Raw genomic sequence first — 20,897 nt, forward strand, 5'->3', positions numbered from 1 at the left:
GCTCCCAAAAATATATCAGCAGTGATTATGACATTAAATCCTATCTTAATTCTTCAGTTCTTAACTTAAATAACTGTAAATTAAAATACTCAAGTAATCTTTCCATTTTCTCCTTCAGATGCCTCGTTTCCATTATATACCTCAAATTCATTTTCTATTGGCATAATATCTACAACAACTTAACATTTACTATTACTGTGTTGACATATATTTGATTATTGATCATTATGATATCATTGATACTTGAAATAAATAGAACAATAAAGATTTGTTTCTATTCTACTTTTCAGCATCAGATATCCTATTCCAAACAATGATTTTATTTACTTGTGGTATGCAGTAAAATACATATAATCTTAATGACAATGGACCTGAATTTTAGGTTTCTTCATTCTTTTAAACATATTAAGATGAGTATAGCTGGGATGGGATTAAGCCAACAATGATAAATACACTCACCAGTCTGCTATACTAAGAAACTTAAAATAAAATATTCACATTTTCAGATAGACATTTAAAAATTAAACTACATAATAGCATTGTGGGAAAAAAATCATAGTTTCGTTTATTTTCATAGGAGACAGAAGGTAACGAGTGCATGACATAGAAGCTCAAAAAAGCATCATCATCAAGCTGTGCTAAGGATATTGCAAGAGATTACTTCAGGGAAAAATCTGTGCAAACTTCATTTTCCTACTCAGCATCACAGAGTCAAAATAAATTCAAAATTAGTTCTTTAAATAGTTAAGTTTATGTTAGGCCAAAATATCTTTGAGAAACAAGAGTGTAGATGCCTGCCCCTTCTTAGGATCAATTACCAAGATTTACAAAGAGAAATAAAAAGAGTAAAACAAAACAAAAGAAAGCCAACACTGCTATTAAGATTTTCCTTTTAATATGCCATGAGTTACCTTGATTGTTTGTCTATTTTCCAAAGTTTTTTTTTTTTTTTTTAATCTTACCAGCTTCCATTTCCCAACCCTCCCAATAGGTTTTATCCTTTTTTTGTTCTAATGGAAGAAAAGTTGCTGGAGACAGTTCTATGCACTTAAAAAAAAAAAAAAAAAAAAAAAAAAAGAAAGCAATACATTGTCAGTGGCTTGAGTTGGCCATATACTCCTGTTTGAGAAAGGGGGAAAAGTGTTCAAGCATCAGAAAACTAGTTTTGAAATATTTCCTTCAATTTTATATTGGATCAGCTTTTTAATCAATTAAAAAAAAATAAAAATAAAAAAAACGGTAGCAGTTGGAACTCAAAACATTTCTGCTGAGGGGAGGGGAGAGAGAAGGGAGAGTGAATGCTACATTTCTCCATTGGCCCCAAAAGTGCTCAGATCACAATGGGATACACATCAAAAGCAAACATGCAATGGTTATTTTAAAACTTTTACTGCAATATAACATTGAAGTAAACAGTAATTAGGTTTCTACCATTTTTTCACCAAAAGAAAAAAAAAAAAAATCGTCAACAGGAAAATAACTTTGCCTGTATGTGTACAGCTTCTTAAATCATGTTAGAAGGGGTCTCACATTCAATGATCAAGGAATTTTAAAATAGCAGTAATGATTTTCATCAGAAAGGATTTCTCCCTGCCCCCCAGCAAGTAACATGAAAGAATGGGCTTTCTTACACTAATTTCATACATATTTGAAGCAGCAAAAATAACCACCTATAATTTGGCATTTATGTTTACAGTTGCTCCAAAAATCTTTTGAATTTCACCAAGCCATTATCCAGTGTTGCCATGAAATAGAGATTGTAGATTCTAGGTAGCAAAGGTTCTCTCCAAACCAATGTTAAGTCAAAAGAAACAAGAAGCAGGGCATTACACTAAATTTCTGGATCTAGTACACTAAAAAGAGTGAAAACCTAGGAAAAGTTACCTATAGTTTTATAGAAGGAACTAAATACCTGCAAAAGCTGATTTTTGGTTGTATAGTATTTTACACTGTGTGGATTTTCTGCATCTGCTAATTTAAAGCAGACATGCACTGTATTTATTCCTGCCCTATTTCCTATATCCCCTCCCACCCCACCCCCAACCACCTACTACCTTATACCAAGTATTATGGATATGAGCCCAAATCATCCCAGACAATCCAGTGAACAAAGTTAGTGTAATGCACTGGTGTGAAATATGAGATTAAAAAAAAAAGTCCCTTTCAATCTTCATCAAAGTTCTGTTGTAGAAGAAAATTGGCAGCCAAATTTTCATTCTTCTCACAAGCAAAATAAGCCTGTATCACAAGTCCTTCAGGGAATCCTAATGCCTTTAACTGGAAAGAGAAAAAATATATTTAGAAATGAAATCCAACATAATTGTTATAGCACATGAATGACATTATAAATTGTTACTGCACAAATTCAACTGTCATTGATCTTATGATTATTAAATCATTATACAACAATAATGTGCTGAAGAACACCAAACACTTGACTACTGTAAGCCTTATCAACTCAGTACATGGAATAGTCACTTAAACCAGAGACTACCTTTCAGAGCACCACTCTTATTAACTTTACATTTACTTATCCTATAAGGAAAAGAAAATAGTGTGGGGATCAGGATACTGGATGAACCAGATAAGTATATGGATTAGACACCCACATTCTTACATGAGCCAAGTCTGTAGTAGGCAAAAAGTTGAGGAATAGACCTATAGCAGTTTGATTTAACTTTTGCCCCAGTTGGGACTGATCTGAGACTCAGCTATTGGCTCTACAATATGGAGTTCATGAGTGCCAAGGGATCTTTTTGATGATGACTTTTGAACCTTCTTGCCACTGGCTTTTATTTGTGTTTATCTCCAGGCCAGCTTCTTTTATAATGCTTAGAGAATTGCTTCTACCTGGAATGATTTTTGTAAAATCATTGTTTGATGAAAACACATGGGTAATGGCTCTTATTCTGCCTAATTTAGTAGATTTGCATTAATACTGTACGTTAATTTTTCTTCTGTACTTTTAGAAAATGTCATTAAATGCTAACACACCTGGAAAAAATCATCACTGATTGTAATTTATCAATCTTTAAAAACTGAAATTCAAAGAGATAACTAGTTTAGTTCATTATCAGGTTATTATTGCAGCTTTTCACAAAAACATTATCTATTACAGACCAATCCTAACATCTAACAAATCTACCTATATATCTACACATAGCCAGATGTTAGCCTTAACAGGAATAGAAAAAAAAAAATGGATCAATCCCACTATCAAGTAATACAATTGATATTCATGCAAATTGACGAGGATTGCTAAAATTTAACAGAATCAACAGCTTACACACCTGGGAGATCTCTTACATAAAGAGCAGTGAAAGAATCAGATTGTAGAAAAGCAAATTAAGATTTTTTTGTTGAACTATCATAACAACTTACAACAATGAATATTTTCTCCAAAAGAATAAGTTTGCAGTATGAATTAATCATTTCTAATGAAAAAAAATTCCTTCACATTTCCCTGATGATATAAGCTTACACAATTCATTGAAAAAATATACCATTAATACTAGAAACAGTTGCAAAATAGAAAAATTGTACTACTAAAAAGACTCATCACTGACAAGACATAGTTACAAACAAGGGCTTAATATTAACATGGTTATGTCAGAATGAACATTTATTTGAAATCAGGAGATAAGGGTTCAAACTGTAGTAGTAGTAATAGTAGTGGTGGTGGTGGTGGTAATGTTGTAGTAGTAGTAGTAGTAGTAGTAGTCGTCGTCGTCGTCGTCGTCGTCGTCGTCGTCGTCGTCGTCGTCGTCGTCTACTACTACTACTACTACTACTACTACTACTACTACTACTACTACTACTACTACTACTACTAACTACTGCCTATGTGGAGCTAGAAGCACTCTCTTAGTTAAGCATTTATTAAATGTTTATTATGTGTCATGCACTGTATACTAAGCAATGGAGATACAAAGAAAGTAGGAAATATAATTCTTCCTCTCAAAGCTTTAATTCTAATGAGGGAGATTATATAAAAAGAACTATATACATATAGCATCTGTATAATGGTATGTCGAATGGAAGAAGTGAGAAAATGTACCTCTTACTTGCAGAGGTATGGAATCATGGGTATAGAATATTCAATGTTCTGCCAGACTAGACACCAGAGATAGAAAGGAGCTCAAAGAGTAAGTAGTCCAACTACTCATTTAACATATGAATAAGTAAATTCTTTTGTTGCTGTTACAACAGTATATAGGGGGCAGAGGTGGAGGGATATACCCAGAAATGAAGGTGATGTAAACATAAAATGTATCAATAAAAACAAATACAGTATGTTAAACATTCCCCTTTGAATGTTTACAATATTGATGTTTAGTAAATCCCCATTTAAAATTATGCAAAGTTCTGCTTTGTCCAAACAAAACTTTTAAATTGGTGGGGAGTATTTTCATGTTAGGCAGCTAGGTGACACAATGGACAGAGTATCAAGACACAAGTCTGAGTTCAAATTTGCCCTTAAGACACTAGCTTGGGATTCTAGACAAGTCATCCAATACTGTTTTGTCTCAGTGTCCTCTCATCTAAAAAATAAACTGGGGAAGGATATGGCAAACCACTTCAGTGTCTTTGCCAAAAAACCTCAAATGAGGTCACAAAGAGTCAAACATGACCAGAACTATATAACATGTTCATATTATTTTCAACAATGAAGATAAAGATGTTTTCAATGTAAATAAACATCTATAAAGGATTCTTAAAGCAGGTAAATTGATTAACCTTAAGTATAAAGGATAAATTTATTTATGAAGCGCATTTTGGATTATTTTATGTACATGTTATTCTACATTGTAATAAAATAAAATTAAAAATATTGACCAAAGTAGGATAATTTGGAGTATTGGCATAATACTTAGTAGGTATTTTGGCTCTGGGTCTCATTATTGACTATGATTTTCAGCTTTTCTAATAATGGTAATTACACACTCTCATTGACTTAATGACTATAATCCTGATTAACTATTGTCAACCATTTGGCTTTATAACAGGGAAAAGATGCCTTTACTAAAGTAATCCCCTCCCCTCTATTGGACATCTCTCGCCAAACATCAAACAACCACCCAATTTTCATCTAAAGCTAAAAATTGTTTTCCCTGCTCTTATGAACAACAAATTTTAAAGACTACTAGAATATTTTTGATATATAGTAATTATTAAAAATATTATTATATAATACTATTATTATAATGTAATATATAAAATACAATTATTTTAGTATGGAATGTTGGGTGTGATATTAGTTTGGTATTCAGGAGATCTGAATTTGGTTCTGGCTCTGCAGCCATAGGTAAGGAGGGTTTTTACATCTGTAAAATGTGGAAGTTAAATCTCTTAATTCTCTAACAGCCCTTACTGTTGATGATTCATAAGTAGAAACTATAAATTCAGCAAATCTAGACCTACACTGCTGTACAACTTTTTACCAAAAGGCAAAAAACCTCAAGATAGTTGTTAGTTTCATTTATATAGAAAGTCTGAAACAGTAGATAGGACTGTAGGGGGGAAAAGAACTAAAAATAACTTACCCTTTCTATAGCTTCTTTTTCCTGAGGTGTTACTTGAATGTAGTTCATGTGACCACTTCCAGCTTCAGCTATTCCTCCACTGCCACCCCCACCTCCTCCTTGACCACCAGATTCTTGAACTGGTTCATTTAGCATCTGAATAAAATGCTCTTGATGTTGGCTGATTTGCTGTGGTGCATTGGAGGACAGAAGGAAACAATACACTGAAATAAAGCATTGTTGGTCTTTCTGATTCATAGATAAGAACTATGAGACATATAGAATTTTACTAGACCTATTTTATATGCATAGCAAATTTCTAGGTAATTACTGTTTCTTCTCCACTGTTTAAAACATAGTGTTTAATTTTATGTTTTACTTGCGTATACTGCCCTAAAAGCCTTCTATTATTCAATAATGAATGCTCCTTAACTCATTAAATGAGAGGGTAAGAGTTTTAGCTTACTAGGGAATGGATTAGGGTTTCCAAGTAAAAGAGTCTTCTGCAAAGCTGAACAAACACCCTAAAACTAAAGATGACTGAAAATACTGCTTAAAAAGTCACCTGCAGTAATTGCGGGTTTTCTCGTCCTATTTGCTGTAACAAGGCTGGCAGAAGGGAAGGATTCTGTTGAATAATTTGTCTCATCTGCTGGAACTGAGGCTGGTTCCGCAAAAATTCAAGTGGATGTCCTGAAATTCATATAAAATTTCCCCATAAATCACAAGTCATAAATGAAAAAAGCCTGGTACCTTAAGGTTTATATGGATATCCAACAATGAAAACTCAAAATTTAAGTTCTTAAAAAGTTAAGCTTTTAAATCTAGACGTATAATAGCTACAAAGTTAGCATCAAATGGTTATTATCCAAATAGCACATATATTCCATTTAATTAAAATAATAGAATATATAAAGAATTTTCACTTGTCCAAGATTCATGAGAACATGTTATTTACTGAATGGCACACAAAGCTAAATGCAATATAAATTATCTTTTGTACCCTTTCTCCAAAGTAGTAAAGTACTGTGGGATTTCCAAATAGTTAAGATCTTAAGTCTTAGGAAATTTTAATTAGTGAAAAGTGGAAAAGGGATGTTTACAATAGCCAAATGTCAAAAAGATTTTTCCTCCTAATTTTTTCCTTTTGATTTTACCTGCATTGTTTTATTTTTAATTTCTTCTTAATCTTAGGTAATCAAAACGGTTTCTTACCTCTTTCTCTATAAGCCTATTTTGTTTAATTACGAAATCTTTTCATTCTCAATCTGACTGGCAATTTCTTCTATGTTCCACCAATCTGTTTATAATGTCACTTTTTATGATTAATTCAGATAGAAATCTGAAGCAAATCTTGATTTACAGCATGAGATGTTGCTCAATTCTGACAGACCATTTCCCAGTTTTCCCAATACTTTTTATTGAATGACTTCTTCATTTAAGAGCAGGGATTTTAGATTTATCAAACACTCAATTACTATGCTTATTTGTTTCTATATATTGTGACTCTAATCTGTTCCCTCATGTCAATCAACAATGTTTTTTTTTTTTGGTTTGTTTTTTTTAATTAACTAAGTACCAAAGTGTTACAATAGCAGCTTAAAGAAGAGTTTGAGATGTGATACTACTAGGCCCTTTTCCTTTCCATCAAAAAAATTTTCTTGGCAATTCTTAAATCTTTTATGCCATCACATGCATTTTGTTATTTTTTTCTAGTTCTTTTGAGCAATTCTTTGGTAGCTTGGTTGGTACAATACTGATAAAGTGCATTAAGTTAAGCAGTAATTTTTATTATTTTGGCTTGGTCTATCTATGAGCAATATTTCTATGATTATTTAAATATATTTTTTGTTTTGTGACTGTGTTAATATAGTTCCATTATGTGTCTTTGTAAATAGACTCCCAAGTATTTTATGCTGTCTATACTTATTCGTGTGGATGTGTTATATCCTGGAACTCTGTTAAAGTTAATTATTTTGATTAATTTTTTAGTTGACATGATAACAAGAGCCATACCCTAATTAATAATGCTCAAAGGATATGAATATTGGAGCTTATACTTCCTTTTCAAAGAAGGCCTGTAAACCAGTAAGTGAGGCGAAGTAGAGATGTGAGTAGGCAGTATTTAGGAAGAAATAAATCTAAGGTATTAAAGCCAATAGTAAAAAGACTCCAAATCACTAATAACTAGATAAATGAAAATTAAAAGAATTCTGAAGTACCATCTCACAGTCAGATTGACCAAGATGTCAAAAAAAGGAAAACAATAAATGCTAGAGGGGACTGGAAAACGTTCTGTTAAAGTGGTAGAACTGTAAATTAGCCCAACCAAAAAATTAATTTGTAGTTATGTCTCTAAAGCTATTAAATTGTGCATACCCTCTGATTATGTAATATTGTTATTAGGTTTATGTCCCCAAAAAGGGCAACTAGAGGAAAAGGAGTGATTTATACACACACACACACACACACACACACACACACACACACACACGATAGTAACTCTTTTTGTAGAGACAAAGAATTGCCATAGAGAAGATGCCCATTAATTGGAGAATGGTTAAAGAAATTATAGTATGTGAATGAGATGGAATACTATTGCATTTTAAGAAATGATTAAAAACTTGAATGGATTAAAACAAAGTAAAAAGAGCAGAGCAGAACAATTTATAACAATATTGCAAAAAAAAATTTTTTACTTCAATTTAGCAACTCTGATTGATACAATATTGCACCAAATTCCAAAAAGGTTGATGATGAAACATGTTATCCGTTTCTATATAGAGATGTGAAAAACAGCAGACTGAGACATTTTTTCTTTCCTTACCCCTCCCTTCTTTTTTTGGTTATAGTTGAGGAATTTCTATTGTATAACTATATATACTTATAATCAGTTTTGTATCTCTCGCCTTCTCAAAGGGTGAAAAAGGAAGGAGAGAATTCAGAACAGAAAATAAAAATGAATTTTAAAAATAATCTACCTAAACTTTAGCTCTAAATATGAATATGGGAAAGCAACTTTATAAAGAGCCAGTTGGTTAAAAATAAATTAGATTATAAGGCAGATTTTTAATCATTCTAGCAAAATCTCTATGTATGTATATTTGTATCTATAAATTCAAAAAGAAATGAACTTAAAAAAAAATCCTGTACTAAAAACAGCCACTGAGATTAAAATTAATCCAGTAAAACAAAGCTGAAAAATTAACACAATTTTAAAAAATTAGAATATGGGGAGTTAAGTAATTGGTTAATTCTAGTAGAAAATTTAAAAGAAAACATTTTAGATAAATTTGACAAAATAGAAAGACAAGATTAGATTAAATGAAGTAGACTGTCTTCATTCTAACTAAAAATCTTCAAAAAAGATAATAACTGATATTCATATTTTTATAACATTTCTCAAAACAAGCTACTAAAAATACAAATTACGGATTTTCTGAATTAATGGTTTAATTCTTCAAACACGATAAAATCTTATAACTGAAAAAAAAGTTAATGAAGTTTTGGGTTGAAGTTTTACTCAATAAGTGCAATTACTAGTACTTTGGTTGTACTGGGAGACAGAAAAGAGAAGCAAGAAAAGTATTAGAATGCAGATCAAGTTATTCTAACATGTAAAATCTATCACAAAATTAATAAAAGACAATCGTTATGAATTACAATGAAATATTATACAGACATTATTTATACTCATCTGATAGAACTTCTTTAATATTTTTGAGTACAAACCATGAGGACTCTAAAATGCTTCTGGAATGACTCATTTTTCTAAAGTATTTTCATTGAAATAAAAAAAAAAATATTCAGGAGTATTCCTTAATCCAAAAATGTTCACTTTACCTCCAGAAGTAGTAGTAGTAGTAGTTGTTGCTGTTGTTGTGGCTGCAGCTGCTGCCACTGCTGAAGACTGAGCAGCCCCTGTACTGGCAGCTTGAGGGGGATCCACCACAGCCTGACTTTCTCTATCTCCTGGGATACCCTAAAACAAACAATTTCTAAATTTTAAAATGCCTTAACATTAAATTAAGTAAAAACTTTAGCGTTTTCTACAACACTCACCAAATTGTTACTTCTATTAATGAGTAAAGTAAGTCTGTATCTATTGTCACTCTAATAAGTCTACTTAATATCAGTTCAATTAACTAGATCAAAAAGTAAGGGTGTATATTGCTAGAAGACAATATTTAGAAATTAAGATTTACAGATGCAAAAAAAAAAAACAAACCACATTTTACTTAACATCCAATGCTATCTTAAATATGGACATGTGCTCATTTTCTTTTCTTTTCTTTTCTTTTTTCCCTGAGGCAATTGGGGTTAAGTGATCTGCCCAGGGTCACACAGCTAGGAAGTGCTAAGTGTCTGAGGTCCTCCTGAGCTCAAGGCTGGTGCTCTAACCACTGCACCACCTAGCTGCCCCATTTGCTCATTTTTAATGGTAAAAATACTGGGCCTCATTTAAATTCCAAACGTAGAATATGGTATAAAAATGAGACAAATTTCAACTTAACTATTAAATACAATCCTGAAGTCAATGGAGATAATTTAAACAGCTTACAGCATACAATTTTTTGGGGGTGTTGTAACTCACAAATCTGTAGCAAAATTTAAGTCAAATTAAGGTGTTTTTGTTTTTGTTTTTGTTTTTTAAGAGGGTTGTTGGGAGGATAGAACTTTTCTACTTTGGGGACTCCTGGTATGGAAATCACCTCTATTTTTGCAGCCATAGATAATTTATTTATAACATATCTTTTGTGGGGATATGAGGAGAAAAGTTATATTCATGACACATCTTTAAAATTAAACTGAATTAAATAAGAATTGAAGTAAAATAAATCAAGACCTGATTTGTAGTGTTTGCATTTCTAGCTAGCTTGAAATCATAAGCTTCACACACATCCCTGGAGGAAAGCCATCCCATATAACAAAAAATATTTTCTTAAAGGGGAAAAAAAAAAAAAAGATAATGAGAATAATTAACAAACTTTGGAAATCAGAGAATATCTGCAATGTTCACTCTACTTTTTCCTACCATAGCCTCTTCCTATGTCTACAAAGGCGTAAGAAAATGGGATGGCTCTTATATCTCTTCTTTAGGGCCTTTGCAATTTTTTAACGCAAATTTTTGATTATTTTGTGGTACAAATCATCATATGCCCTTAACTCTGCATCAGCTCATATATATCTTCCAATTTTCACTGTAGTTATGTTTCTTAGCACAGTCATATCTATTACATTCATGACCACAATGTTTAGTCACTTCCCCCATTTTCCACCACCACAAAAATACTATATTTTGATACTTTTTTAAAAAATCAATGACTTTCCTTGGGGTACATGCCTAATATTAGACTCTGGGCTAAAATACACAGACATTTTAGATACTACTAATTCATAACTCTACCATACATTACAGGTACCTAATTTTCCTCTCACCCCTTGAACAATGACTACTATGATCTTCTGACATCACTGCTGTTTTGAACAACAATTCTTTCAACTAGAATATGGACCCTTTCCTTAAAAAAAAAAAAAAAAAAAAAGCACAGCAAACATTTAAATAAGAACAAAGAGAGGAAAGGAAGACCTTCTTGAAGGGCCCAAAAGGAATTCACTAATGGGAGAAGGGGATAGGCCTTAAAGAGAGATGTTCCATGTTGAGAGAGGCAACCAGAGATTCTTATATGTTCCAAAGCGAGGTCTTAGGTGTCAAAAGTTCTAGAATGAATATATCTGTGGTATCTATATCCCTGAACCATCTAGATTTTCCTGTTTAGCTGCCAAGGAATCTAAGACAATGTTCATTTTTGTTGCTTTGCTGGAAATCCAGACAGATATGATTCTGTTCAAATTTTGGAGGGAACAATTTTTTCACTAAAAATGTAACTAGGAAGGTATACAGTCTCAACATCCTACAAAAGGCAATACGGATCAACCCTGCTTCCATCTCTACCCAAGAATTTTTAGTTCATTTAGGGAGAAAATTTTTAATTCCATAATAGTGAAGTAAATAGGAATTTTTTTCCAAAAGAACAAAAAACAAATATGTAAAACTACAGTTTTACAACAGTGTTGTTCCCTAAAAAGATAATGGAAAGACTTTCTGCCTGCCAACCTAGGCTCTACAACTATAAGTGGGCAACATATTGAATAAATTCTAATCATCACACTAATGATGAGAATGGTAATACAGGTAAACTAAATAATGATTTTCATTTAATTTTGAAAAAGTTTTCAGCTAGCAGCTCTAATTTTCCAAAATATTCTATGCAGAACTATTATGAGTCTGCATTCTCTGAGTACCTAGAAGGTAAGGAGCTTAATATTGGGCTTAACATATTTACCAGAGATAAATAACTCCCTGGTAAATAACTTTATGATTTAGCATCAACTATTCTCTGTTATTTACAGAGAGTAACTGATGTTAAATCATAAAGTTATCTGAATTAGCCGGCCTACTTCTTTCAAAGAGGTGACCTGAGAATGTTAAAAGTAAATCTCTAAATAATGAATTCCAAAATATTTTCCCTTGGTCTGTAAGCAAAGGCTTGATAATGAACTACTAACCAGGGATGTTTTAAAGAGCGCTCTTTAATTCGAGTTGGATTAAATGGGACTAAACATACAGCCAGAGTGTCATATAAGCAAAATCATTTGGTCTGGCACTGCCAAGGCATCCACAAGCAACAACCACCACCCAATGCTTGAATTCTTTAAGTTGATAATTTGTATGGCCCAAGAATGATGTTATATATCTCCAAATGGTCCTTGGCAGAAAAAAGGTTCACTACCCCTGGAATAAATAATGAAACTTTTAAAACTCAGAGAAAGCAAGCAACTTTCTCAAAGTCAAATAAGTTGTAACTAGCAAATCTGATAGTCTATGAATCTGTACTACTTCTGGGTTCTTCTAGGAAAATGGGTAAAGCAGGAAACCAAAGTTCAATTTCTGTTCACTTTACAGAAGGCAAATGATACTTCAAACATTCATTACATTCTTTTTATATTAACATCAGATTACAAAGCCTCATTTATGTCATGTGGATTAGGAGTCTATTCCTTATAACATAAGGGATGAACACATAAGGTTCCTTCCATTTTTCATTAGATTCGGGAAGATACATTTATTTATAAATGGAGAGGCCGAGACACAGTGAAACATTTGGAGAGGGTTCAAGGGAGACATAGATGCTGAATGTAATCAAAATACAGGTGAATAATTTGACACTACACCATTTTGCAGATTGTAGCCTTTATACATTAGAAACCTTAGGAATGGTTATAATATTCATTATTTACACATATTTTTGGAAAGATAATGATTCTTCATAGTAGGAAATTGAGGAGGGAAAGAAGGGGGGAAAAAGGAACAAAGAAATTTTAAAAAGAAAGTTGTAAGATGAAACAAACTACTCACCATTAAAAGATATTCCACTGCTCTATCAGGGTTGTTGAAACTGGCTCTCAGTGCTGCAATTACTTGCTCTCGCTCATAGCCCATTGACATGATCTCAGTCACCATATTTTCATAAGATTGGCCTGTCACTAAATATGGAAAAAAAAAAAAAAGCTATCACAATGAAAACACATTAATAAGTCCTGATGTATTCAATGACTTGATAAAACCTCCACTGAAATGATAGATTTGGTAATTAAGTTTTGCTTTTTAGATTTTAAAAATTCTGAAGCTACTAAACTACACAGTAACAGAACAGAACAGAACTTTTCCCCCCAGATAAAGGATCTAGCTCGACTGTTACTACAGTTATCATGCATATGCTGTATAAAATTAATACTCTTGTTTCACACATGTCAACCAATAAGTTCATTTATAAATATTCAGCTAGGTTTCTAAGGATTGAAACTTAATCTAAGAGTTACAAAATATGTGCAGTTAGAAATCTACTGACAAAGGGAGCTGTAAGACCCTAAGATAGTTTAAAGTTCCATTTGAGTTACCTTTTAAGAAAAAACATCAAATCTACTGGCTCAAAGTAAGAAGATTTCGCTCAGAAGTTCAGAAAAAACATCTAAAGGAACCCTAAGATTTTGATAAGAAAGAAAGTACCTTTGCTCTAACTCACTAGCAGCTCAATTTTAAAAATGAAAGCCCTGTGTTTCTTTTCTATTAATCTGGCAGATGGGAAAAAACAAGTAATGTGATTTTTATATATGCAAGACAGAAAAAGGGCAACAGGAATTAGTCATTTCATATAGAAACAATGGTTTCTAGTGAATGCTAGTTGATTGTTATTCAAGTATCTAATCAATTTACTCAAACTATTCAGAGGGAAAAGACAATCAAAAGATTGTCTAACATTTCATCAGATGAAAGAATTCTGTCCAGGTTATCTCTAAATTATGGTGTTGTAGAATGGAATAGGAATATGTTTGGTGTTATCAGCATAACCTTCAGTTGCTGGAGAAAGAGTCCAGGAGCATGAACTCAGGGTCTAAGTTTGGATACACTTTCTTTGTTGTTCAAGGAAGCTAGGTGGTGGAGGTCCATGGTGAGGGAAGGGAACAGCTGGTAAGATTAGTTAGTTAAGATAATAACAGAAAAGTACAGTAAAATGTAGTTAGCTGAAACATGATCTGATTCTGCATGTGAAATTCATTCACAAATAAATTCTGGCTTCATTAGTAAAAATCAAAGCAACAAGAATTTATTAAGTGTCTGCTATTGCTAAGTTGTATGCTAAGTTCTGGACTACAAAAAAGGGGGGGAAAAGTCTCTGCCTTTTCAAGTAATTTAAAAATCTCCAAATCTTACTATCAATAAAATTCAGACTATTTGTTTCTTCACGTCAATAGAATATACTCTCTTGAGGAAAAAGACTCCTTTATGGTCTTTGTTTTCCTAGAGCAAGGTATTATCCTTATAAAGAAGGTGTTTAGGAAGTAATGAAGAAACACAGATTTATAAATGAGGAGCCGATTGGAACACAATTTTAGTGAACACAGAAAATAAATAAATATCAATTTAAAATTTTAAGGAGCTACCTCCTTCTATCAATGCAGATTGTTGTGTTATTAATGATAATGTTGAGTATTTTACAAAAAGTTTTAAGATTTGCAAAGCACCTTACACATAAATTATTTCATTTGCAGTATTAGATGGTATTTTCCTTACCCGACAGATCAGACTGAGAGGTTAATTGACTTGCTCAAGGTCTCTCTCTCTCTCTCACACACACACACACACACACACACACACACACACACACACACACACAACTTATAAATATCTAAGGCAGAACTTAATTTCTAATTCCAAATCCAATGAGCAGTCCATTAAACTAGAAGACCTCAGTGGATCTAAACTAATCTACAACAGCTTGGGAAAGAAATTAAATGACATATCTAGGATCACAGAATATATATTAGAAGTAGACTTGATCATTAAGGCTCAGAGGGGTATCTCTCTCTCCCTAAGCCATGCCCATCACTCAAGCAATATTTAATAGTACATATTCATTCGTGGAGATTGAGAAGTAAGATGAATCAGGAAGTTATATTGTTAGGAAATGCTCCTTATCCCCTTCCTCCAGGATCAAATATAAAATCTTCTGGCATTAAAAAGCCCTTTAGAACCTGCCTCACTCAACAAATATTTCCAGTTATCTTACATCTTCTACAAGTTGTTTCCATCTCTGCTCACATATTCTTTCAACCAGTGACACTGACTTCCTTATTGTTCCTCAAACAAGACACACTATTTCCTGATTCTTGGCATTTTCCTTCACTGCCCTCCATGCAAGGAATTGTCTCTTTCTCTCTGTCTCTTGGCTTTTCTTCAAATTCTAGATTTTCAAGATCCCCCTTTATTCCAAAGTCTTATCTCTGCCGATCATTTCCTATTTATCTTATATGTAGCATGTTTGTACATAGCTATCTACAATATGTTTTTTCCCCTTTACATTGTAAGCATCTTAAAGGCAGGGGCTGTCTTTTGCCTTTCTTTCCCCTGCACTTGATACAATACTTGGCACATAGTAGACAGATTTAATGACTGTTCTACTTGTGTCCTAAGAAGTTCTAATGGAACTAGACTAAACTTCAGAGACTTCACAGAAAGTACAAATGATATTTAGTGTAAATTTCTTTCTGCTTAGAAAAGGACAGATTTGGTTAAGATTTTATTAGTTTGTAGTGCAGCATAAAACAGAAGTGGGGGCAAAGAACATGTAACCATCTCCATTTTTATCCATCTCAAAAAAAGTTGAAAACAGATCTAAGGAAAAATAAGGATAAAAAACCAGAAGCTCATAAATATTTTTTAATTTCTACAGTAGAAAAATTAAGGTAGTGTGCTATGGGAATCATACGGACTTTTTTCCTCTGGGAAAAGGATGCTAAGGAAGTGATATTAAGAGTCTTTATACCTCCTGGGCAAAATATCAAGAGAGGAGGATGGAGAGAAATAAGTACTGACTAAGCAACATTCAATTTCCAACGATTATTTTCTGGCTAGGAGATAATTTGTCATTTCATGGCAGTTAAAGTTCCCAAATCTTTTTCTATGTTGTTTGATGAAAACAGAATGTCATTCTCTTAGATAACTAACAACAGCTTGTTGTGGTGGACTTTCAACACTGATTAAAAGAAGCCATGGCTCCCAGAATTCTGAATAATAAATATTAAGCTTTCTCATCAGTAAAACAGACCAATATACTTGGACTACTTTTTTCAAAAGATTGTAAAGAACCTGCTCCATAAACTTGAAAGTGTTATGTAAACATGAACTGCTATCATTATCACTATCACCATTACTAATATTTGAATACTTACATGACATTATGGTAGATGCAATAATAATTTAATCAAAGATAGTGTTTATCATGAAGGCAATGAAGTATAATGGTAATGACAAAAATGAATCCTTATAAGGTGTTTTAAGAAATTACAGAACTTTTCATTCAATAAATTCATTTCAGTTCATTTCATTCAATGAGTTCATTTGCACTCAAGAATAAGGTAGTACAAATATCACTATCCTCATTTTACAAACTGCGGAAATAGGCAATTGGGAAAAGGAAAGTCCAAGGACTCAAAAGCAGATCTCTTCATGTCAGACCTTTAACAAAGATAATAAAATACAACAGTAGCTACTGGTGTGTGTGTGTGTGTGTGTAGAGATATATATATGTCTGTATATCTGAAGCATATGATTGGAAACATCAGAAGTTCTTTCAATAGTCTAGATGTGAGAGGATAAGAATCTGAAGTAGAGTGGCAGATGTCTGAGCAAAGGAAATGTATTGGAAAGGTATCAACAAATAATCTTCAGGTAATGAGGAGTGTCTATTTTATAACCATGACTACCTTAGATAATTGTTAACTGTATAATTTTACTATTACATATGGCATGGCAAAAGACTTCTTTTTTGTACAAATTTTACCTTTTACAAAATAAATATTAACCTCAAAAGTTCCAATAAGTTACCAAAATAGAATGACTTCTAGGCTGGTTTTCAATTAAAGAAGCAGCATTTTTTGGGAACAATCTTGTATATTTGGCAAAGAAATTCAAAGACTTCCCTTTATTCACTTTATAAGCTCTTATTCCCTTCAAGAACTACTCCTTGAATGTAAAAATAGGACTCTTCCCAGGCATTAGATTTTATGAAAAAACAATATCTGATTTTTATTAACACCTTTTATTTTTATGTAATACATAAGATTTTAGATAGCAATCTAAACCACTCTTTTAAGCAACTCTTCTTGTCAAGAAATGTGATACATTAAAATCCTCATTTACAAATTGCATAATTTGGCATAAGATATTTGTTTTAAACAATGCATTCACAAAAAGTTTCCTTTACATGGTAAGGTTCTTTAGGAGGAAAAAAAGATTTATTTACAAAACTTTTATATTATTAAGGAAATAAAAACAATACTGTATTAATCAATATTGACATATAGAAGACCCATAAAGAAGTTATCTGTATTTTCCCATAATTAAGAAAAACAAAGGAAAGCAAGCAAAAACTCACCAAGAGCACTTGTTGCATCTTCAAAAAGGTTTGACCGAGAGGAGTCACCAAGGGTGCTGTAACAAGAAATTTTATGTTTAAAAATGTATAAAACCGAAAATCAATTTACAAAAGCTACATTTAAACACCAGGAAGAAAAAAGTTCCAACTTAATTAAATGACAAATACTCTCTTTAGAAATAAAATTAAGGAAGTATAAATTCTCCTACAAAGTAAAAATTTCTTTATAGACTAATAGAAAGGTTTTATTTGTCTCATCCCCTTTCTGGGAGTTTTTTTGACGTCCTTCTAATAAAGGCATGTTCAATCTAAAAAGCTATCATTCTTTCACATGATCTAAGAAATTAGCAAATACTGTCTATGTACATAATATTTGCTGAATTACTAAATTAGGTAAGGGCAAATGGATATGAGTCAAGTTTCCAAAAGGGATTTACAATATAGTTGGAAAAATAAGACAAGCCTATAAAAATTATCTAAGACAAAAAAAAAAAAAAAAAAATAATTCCCTTTTCAAGAAGTTTACAAGATGAATTCTCTTCCCTCAACAGAATATGAATAGATGAGTATGCATTCATTTGTTCGCATGTATGTAGGAGAAGAGAACAACTTATAAGAATTAAGGAAGCTTATTTCATGGGATATGACCTATGACATGAGCCATGGATGAGAACAAGGAATCCTAACAGAGGTGGACATTTCAGGAGTGGGACACTGAGTTGGAATACTATATTTAGAACAAAAAGGCCAATTTGATTGAAACATTGTGTGTGAAAGGAAACAATATAAAAATAAAATTGCAAAGGTAGAGTGGAGTGATAGTGAGAAGGATGTTAAATGACTTGTATTTTTGTTCTAGAGGTAACAGGAAGCCAGTGAGGGTTCTTCTGCAAGAAAAGGAGGAGTAAGACTTCTGACTGAGGAAGATTACCTAGGCAGTTTTGTAGAAAATGAATTACAAAAGCTTCAGGCTAGAAGGTGGAAGCCCAAATTAAGAGGCTATTCCAACAATCCATGTAAGAGGTGACAAAGGTTTGAAATAGGTTGGTGGATGTAGAAATGGAGAGATGAACAACAGAGGTATGGAGACAGAACTGAAAAGAATTAGCAATTGACTACATATGAGGATGTCTCCAATCAAGGTAGTGAAGTCAGACATATGAAGGGATGAATAGTGATACCCCTTAACAGAAGTAGAGAATTACCAAAAAAAAAAAAAAATTTAGGGAGAAAAGACAATGAATTGTTTTTGATGTTTTGGGTTTGAGATACCTCCAGAACCTGTATTTGGAAATGTACCAAAAGACAGCTGGTGATAAAGGATTAGAATTTCAAAAAGATAGGGCTAGATATATTCAAAATTTTATATCTTTTAGAGTTATTTTCCTGCATCTTTTAATTAGCTTATATCATTTAAGCAAGTTTTCCAAAGGTGCTCCAAATTCCTTATGTTTGTCATTTGTTATGACACAACAAAGCTTTAAGACATTCATGTTACAATTTGTTCAGTCACCTTCGCCATCAACACTACACACTAGTCAATGCTACAGTGGTACTTTGCATAACTGCTATATTTACTTTTTAAACAATCTACTTGCTCAGGCTGCACATTATATAAAACCAAAGTGGTTCCTTCAAGTCAAAGTTTTTAAAACCTTTTGCCCATACAATGAAATCCATCTTTCTTTGTGTAAACTGCTTAATCGAGGTCATCTCCAGAAAAATCTTCTTCAGCACAGTGGCCCAGTATACATATAGTATTCTATTTGATGCACATATTTCCTTATAGCAGTCAAGTTTATTTATCGCACCTATTTAATACACATTTATGTTAAAGCATTGTGATGTTTCCTTGAATGTCAGTAAGATCTGTGGACAAATGTTTCTGCCACAGCACAATGAATACAAACAAATCAATCAACTTTTCAATCCCCTAAGTAACCCTAGAAGACTAAGTTACAGATGAAATTATCATTTTCCACATAAGAGTTCTCTGTACACAATGAAAACATAAGTTTGAAATCAATAAAATAAAATAAATTCTACCTTATTAGAATAAAGTATAGTCCCCTTATAATTAGGACATAAATCAGAGCAAAGTGTCTCTTCATGTCGCTGACTTTGACGTCATATATTGAGAAATCAAAGAGAACTATATAGGAATAGAATTCTTTTACAAACCAGTTATGCTGGACAGAGTTATGTCCATTCACACTTACTCTTCCCCCAATTTATTTTCTCTGACAGGTATGTATGTTTTTGAGGACTATCATTCTTAAGGAGATTGAATCCTATTTTCACTATGATGCTTTTTAAGTACCTTCAGTACCTCAGAATTCCAGCTTCTTCAGAATCTGAAATCAAGCCAGTGAATGTAAAATCAAAATATTCTTTATCTCCCAAATCATGTTAAAATATTAGGTTTACTAATATTAATGTTCAAGTCATTATAACAGATATAAACACAATCCACTTAAGATGTTCATGCCAAATTTTTGAATATGAAAATACTAAAAGACTCTGCTTTATGTTAACCAGAACTAAAAAAGGGCCATATCAAAAATCTCGTCAATAAGAACTAGATAATTAAGTACCTGTTAATCCCTTGCACTAGGAAAAAGATGATCACAAAACACTCATATTCTAGACATAACGCCCTTATTAATGAACTCAACTTTTTTGTCAAATTACTTAGTCACAATAAATTTACAGTTTGTTATATCCTCCAGATCTCTTATACAAGAACAATAGTATAGACATATCTTCTCTGTAACAGTACCTAAGACTAAAAAGTATACCTGACAATTATTCTTTAAATCCAGAATCTGGCATCCATGTGTATGACCACTTCATTAAATGTTTTACATGTTAATTTGGTAAGTATAATATCTTTGCTTTCATCTAGGACAGACAAAAATGAACAACTACAGAAGGTCAAGGAAAAACTCATGGGAGCCTCCACTCAAAACACTCCTCCAATCCAATATTTATTATTACTCCATTGATTCAACCAAGTTGAAATGTATCTAGAGTAGAACTACAATTCTGTAATTGTTCTATTATGTAATTCATGTCTCGCTACTTTGTTGAAAAAACTTATCACAGACTCAAATGTCTTATTAAAAATCCTGATTCATAGTTGTTTTAAAAAATATTTTGCTGAGGTAATTGGGGTTAAGTAACTTGCCCAGGATCCCACAGCTAGGAAGTGCTAAGTGTCTGAGGCCACATTTGAATTCAGGTCCTTCTGACTTCAGGGCTGGTGCACTGTGCCACCTAGCTGCCCCAATACAAATTGTTTATAACATTTCTCTGATTTCTAAGTCTTTCAATCATGTCAAAAGAAAAAAGGAAAACAAAAAGAAATGTGTTACTC

The 20,897-nt window shown here is 32.4% G+C and overlaps 1 protein-coding gene across 2 annotated transcripts in view; it reads right to left on the reverse strand.

Annotated features, from left to right (window-relative positions):
• Window positions 1-539: 539 nt before the first annotated feature.
• The window catches only part of RAD23B (RAD23 homolog B, nucleotide excision repair protein), an 87,918-nt gene continuing 67,560 nt past the window's right edge, over window positions 540-20,897 (reverse strand). The window contains exons 5-10 of one of the 2 annotated variants that reach the window (XM_051986900.1): window positions 17,522-17,577; window positions 12,943-13,070; window positions 9,366-9,504; window positions 6,088-6,215; window positions 5,544-5,729; window positions 540-2,277 (exon numbers count right to left, since the gene is read on the reverse strand). In XM_051986900.1, the coding sequence (XP_051842860.1) occupies window positions 2,164-2,277; window positions 5,544-5,729; window positions 6,088-6,215; window positions 9,366-9,504; window positions 12,943-13,070; window positions 17,522-17,577 (751 nt within the window). In that variant the 3' untranslated portion in view covers window positions 540-2,163. The remainder of the gene's footprint in view (window positions 2,278-5,543; window positions 5,730-6,087; window positions 6,216-9,365; window positions 9,505-12,942; window positions 13,071-17,521; window positions 17,578-20,897) is intronic. The other variant, XM_051986909.1, reaches the window with a different exon arrangement.

Source organism: Antechinus flavipes, chromosome 1 (genome assembly GCF_016432865.1).
Source record: "Antechinus flavipes isolate AdamAnt ecotype Samford, QLD, Australia chromosome 1, AdamAnt_v2, whole genome shotgun sequence".
Taxonomy (NCBI): domain Eukaryota; kingdom Metazoa; phylum Chordata; class Mammalia; order Dasyuromorphia; family Dasyuridae; genus Antechinus; species Antechinus flavipes.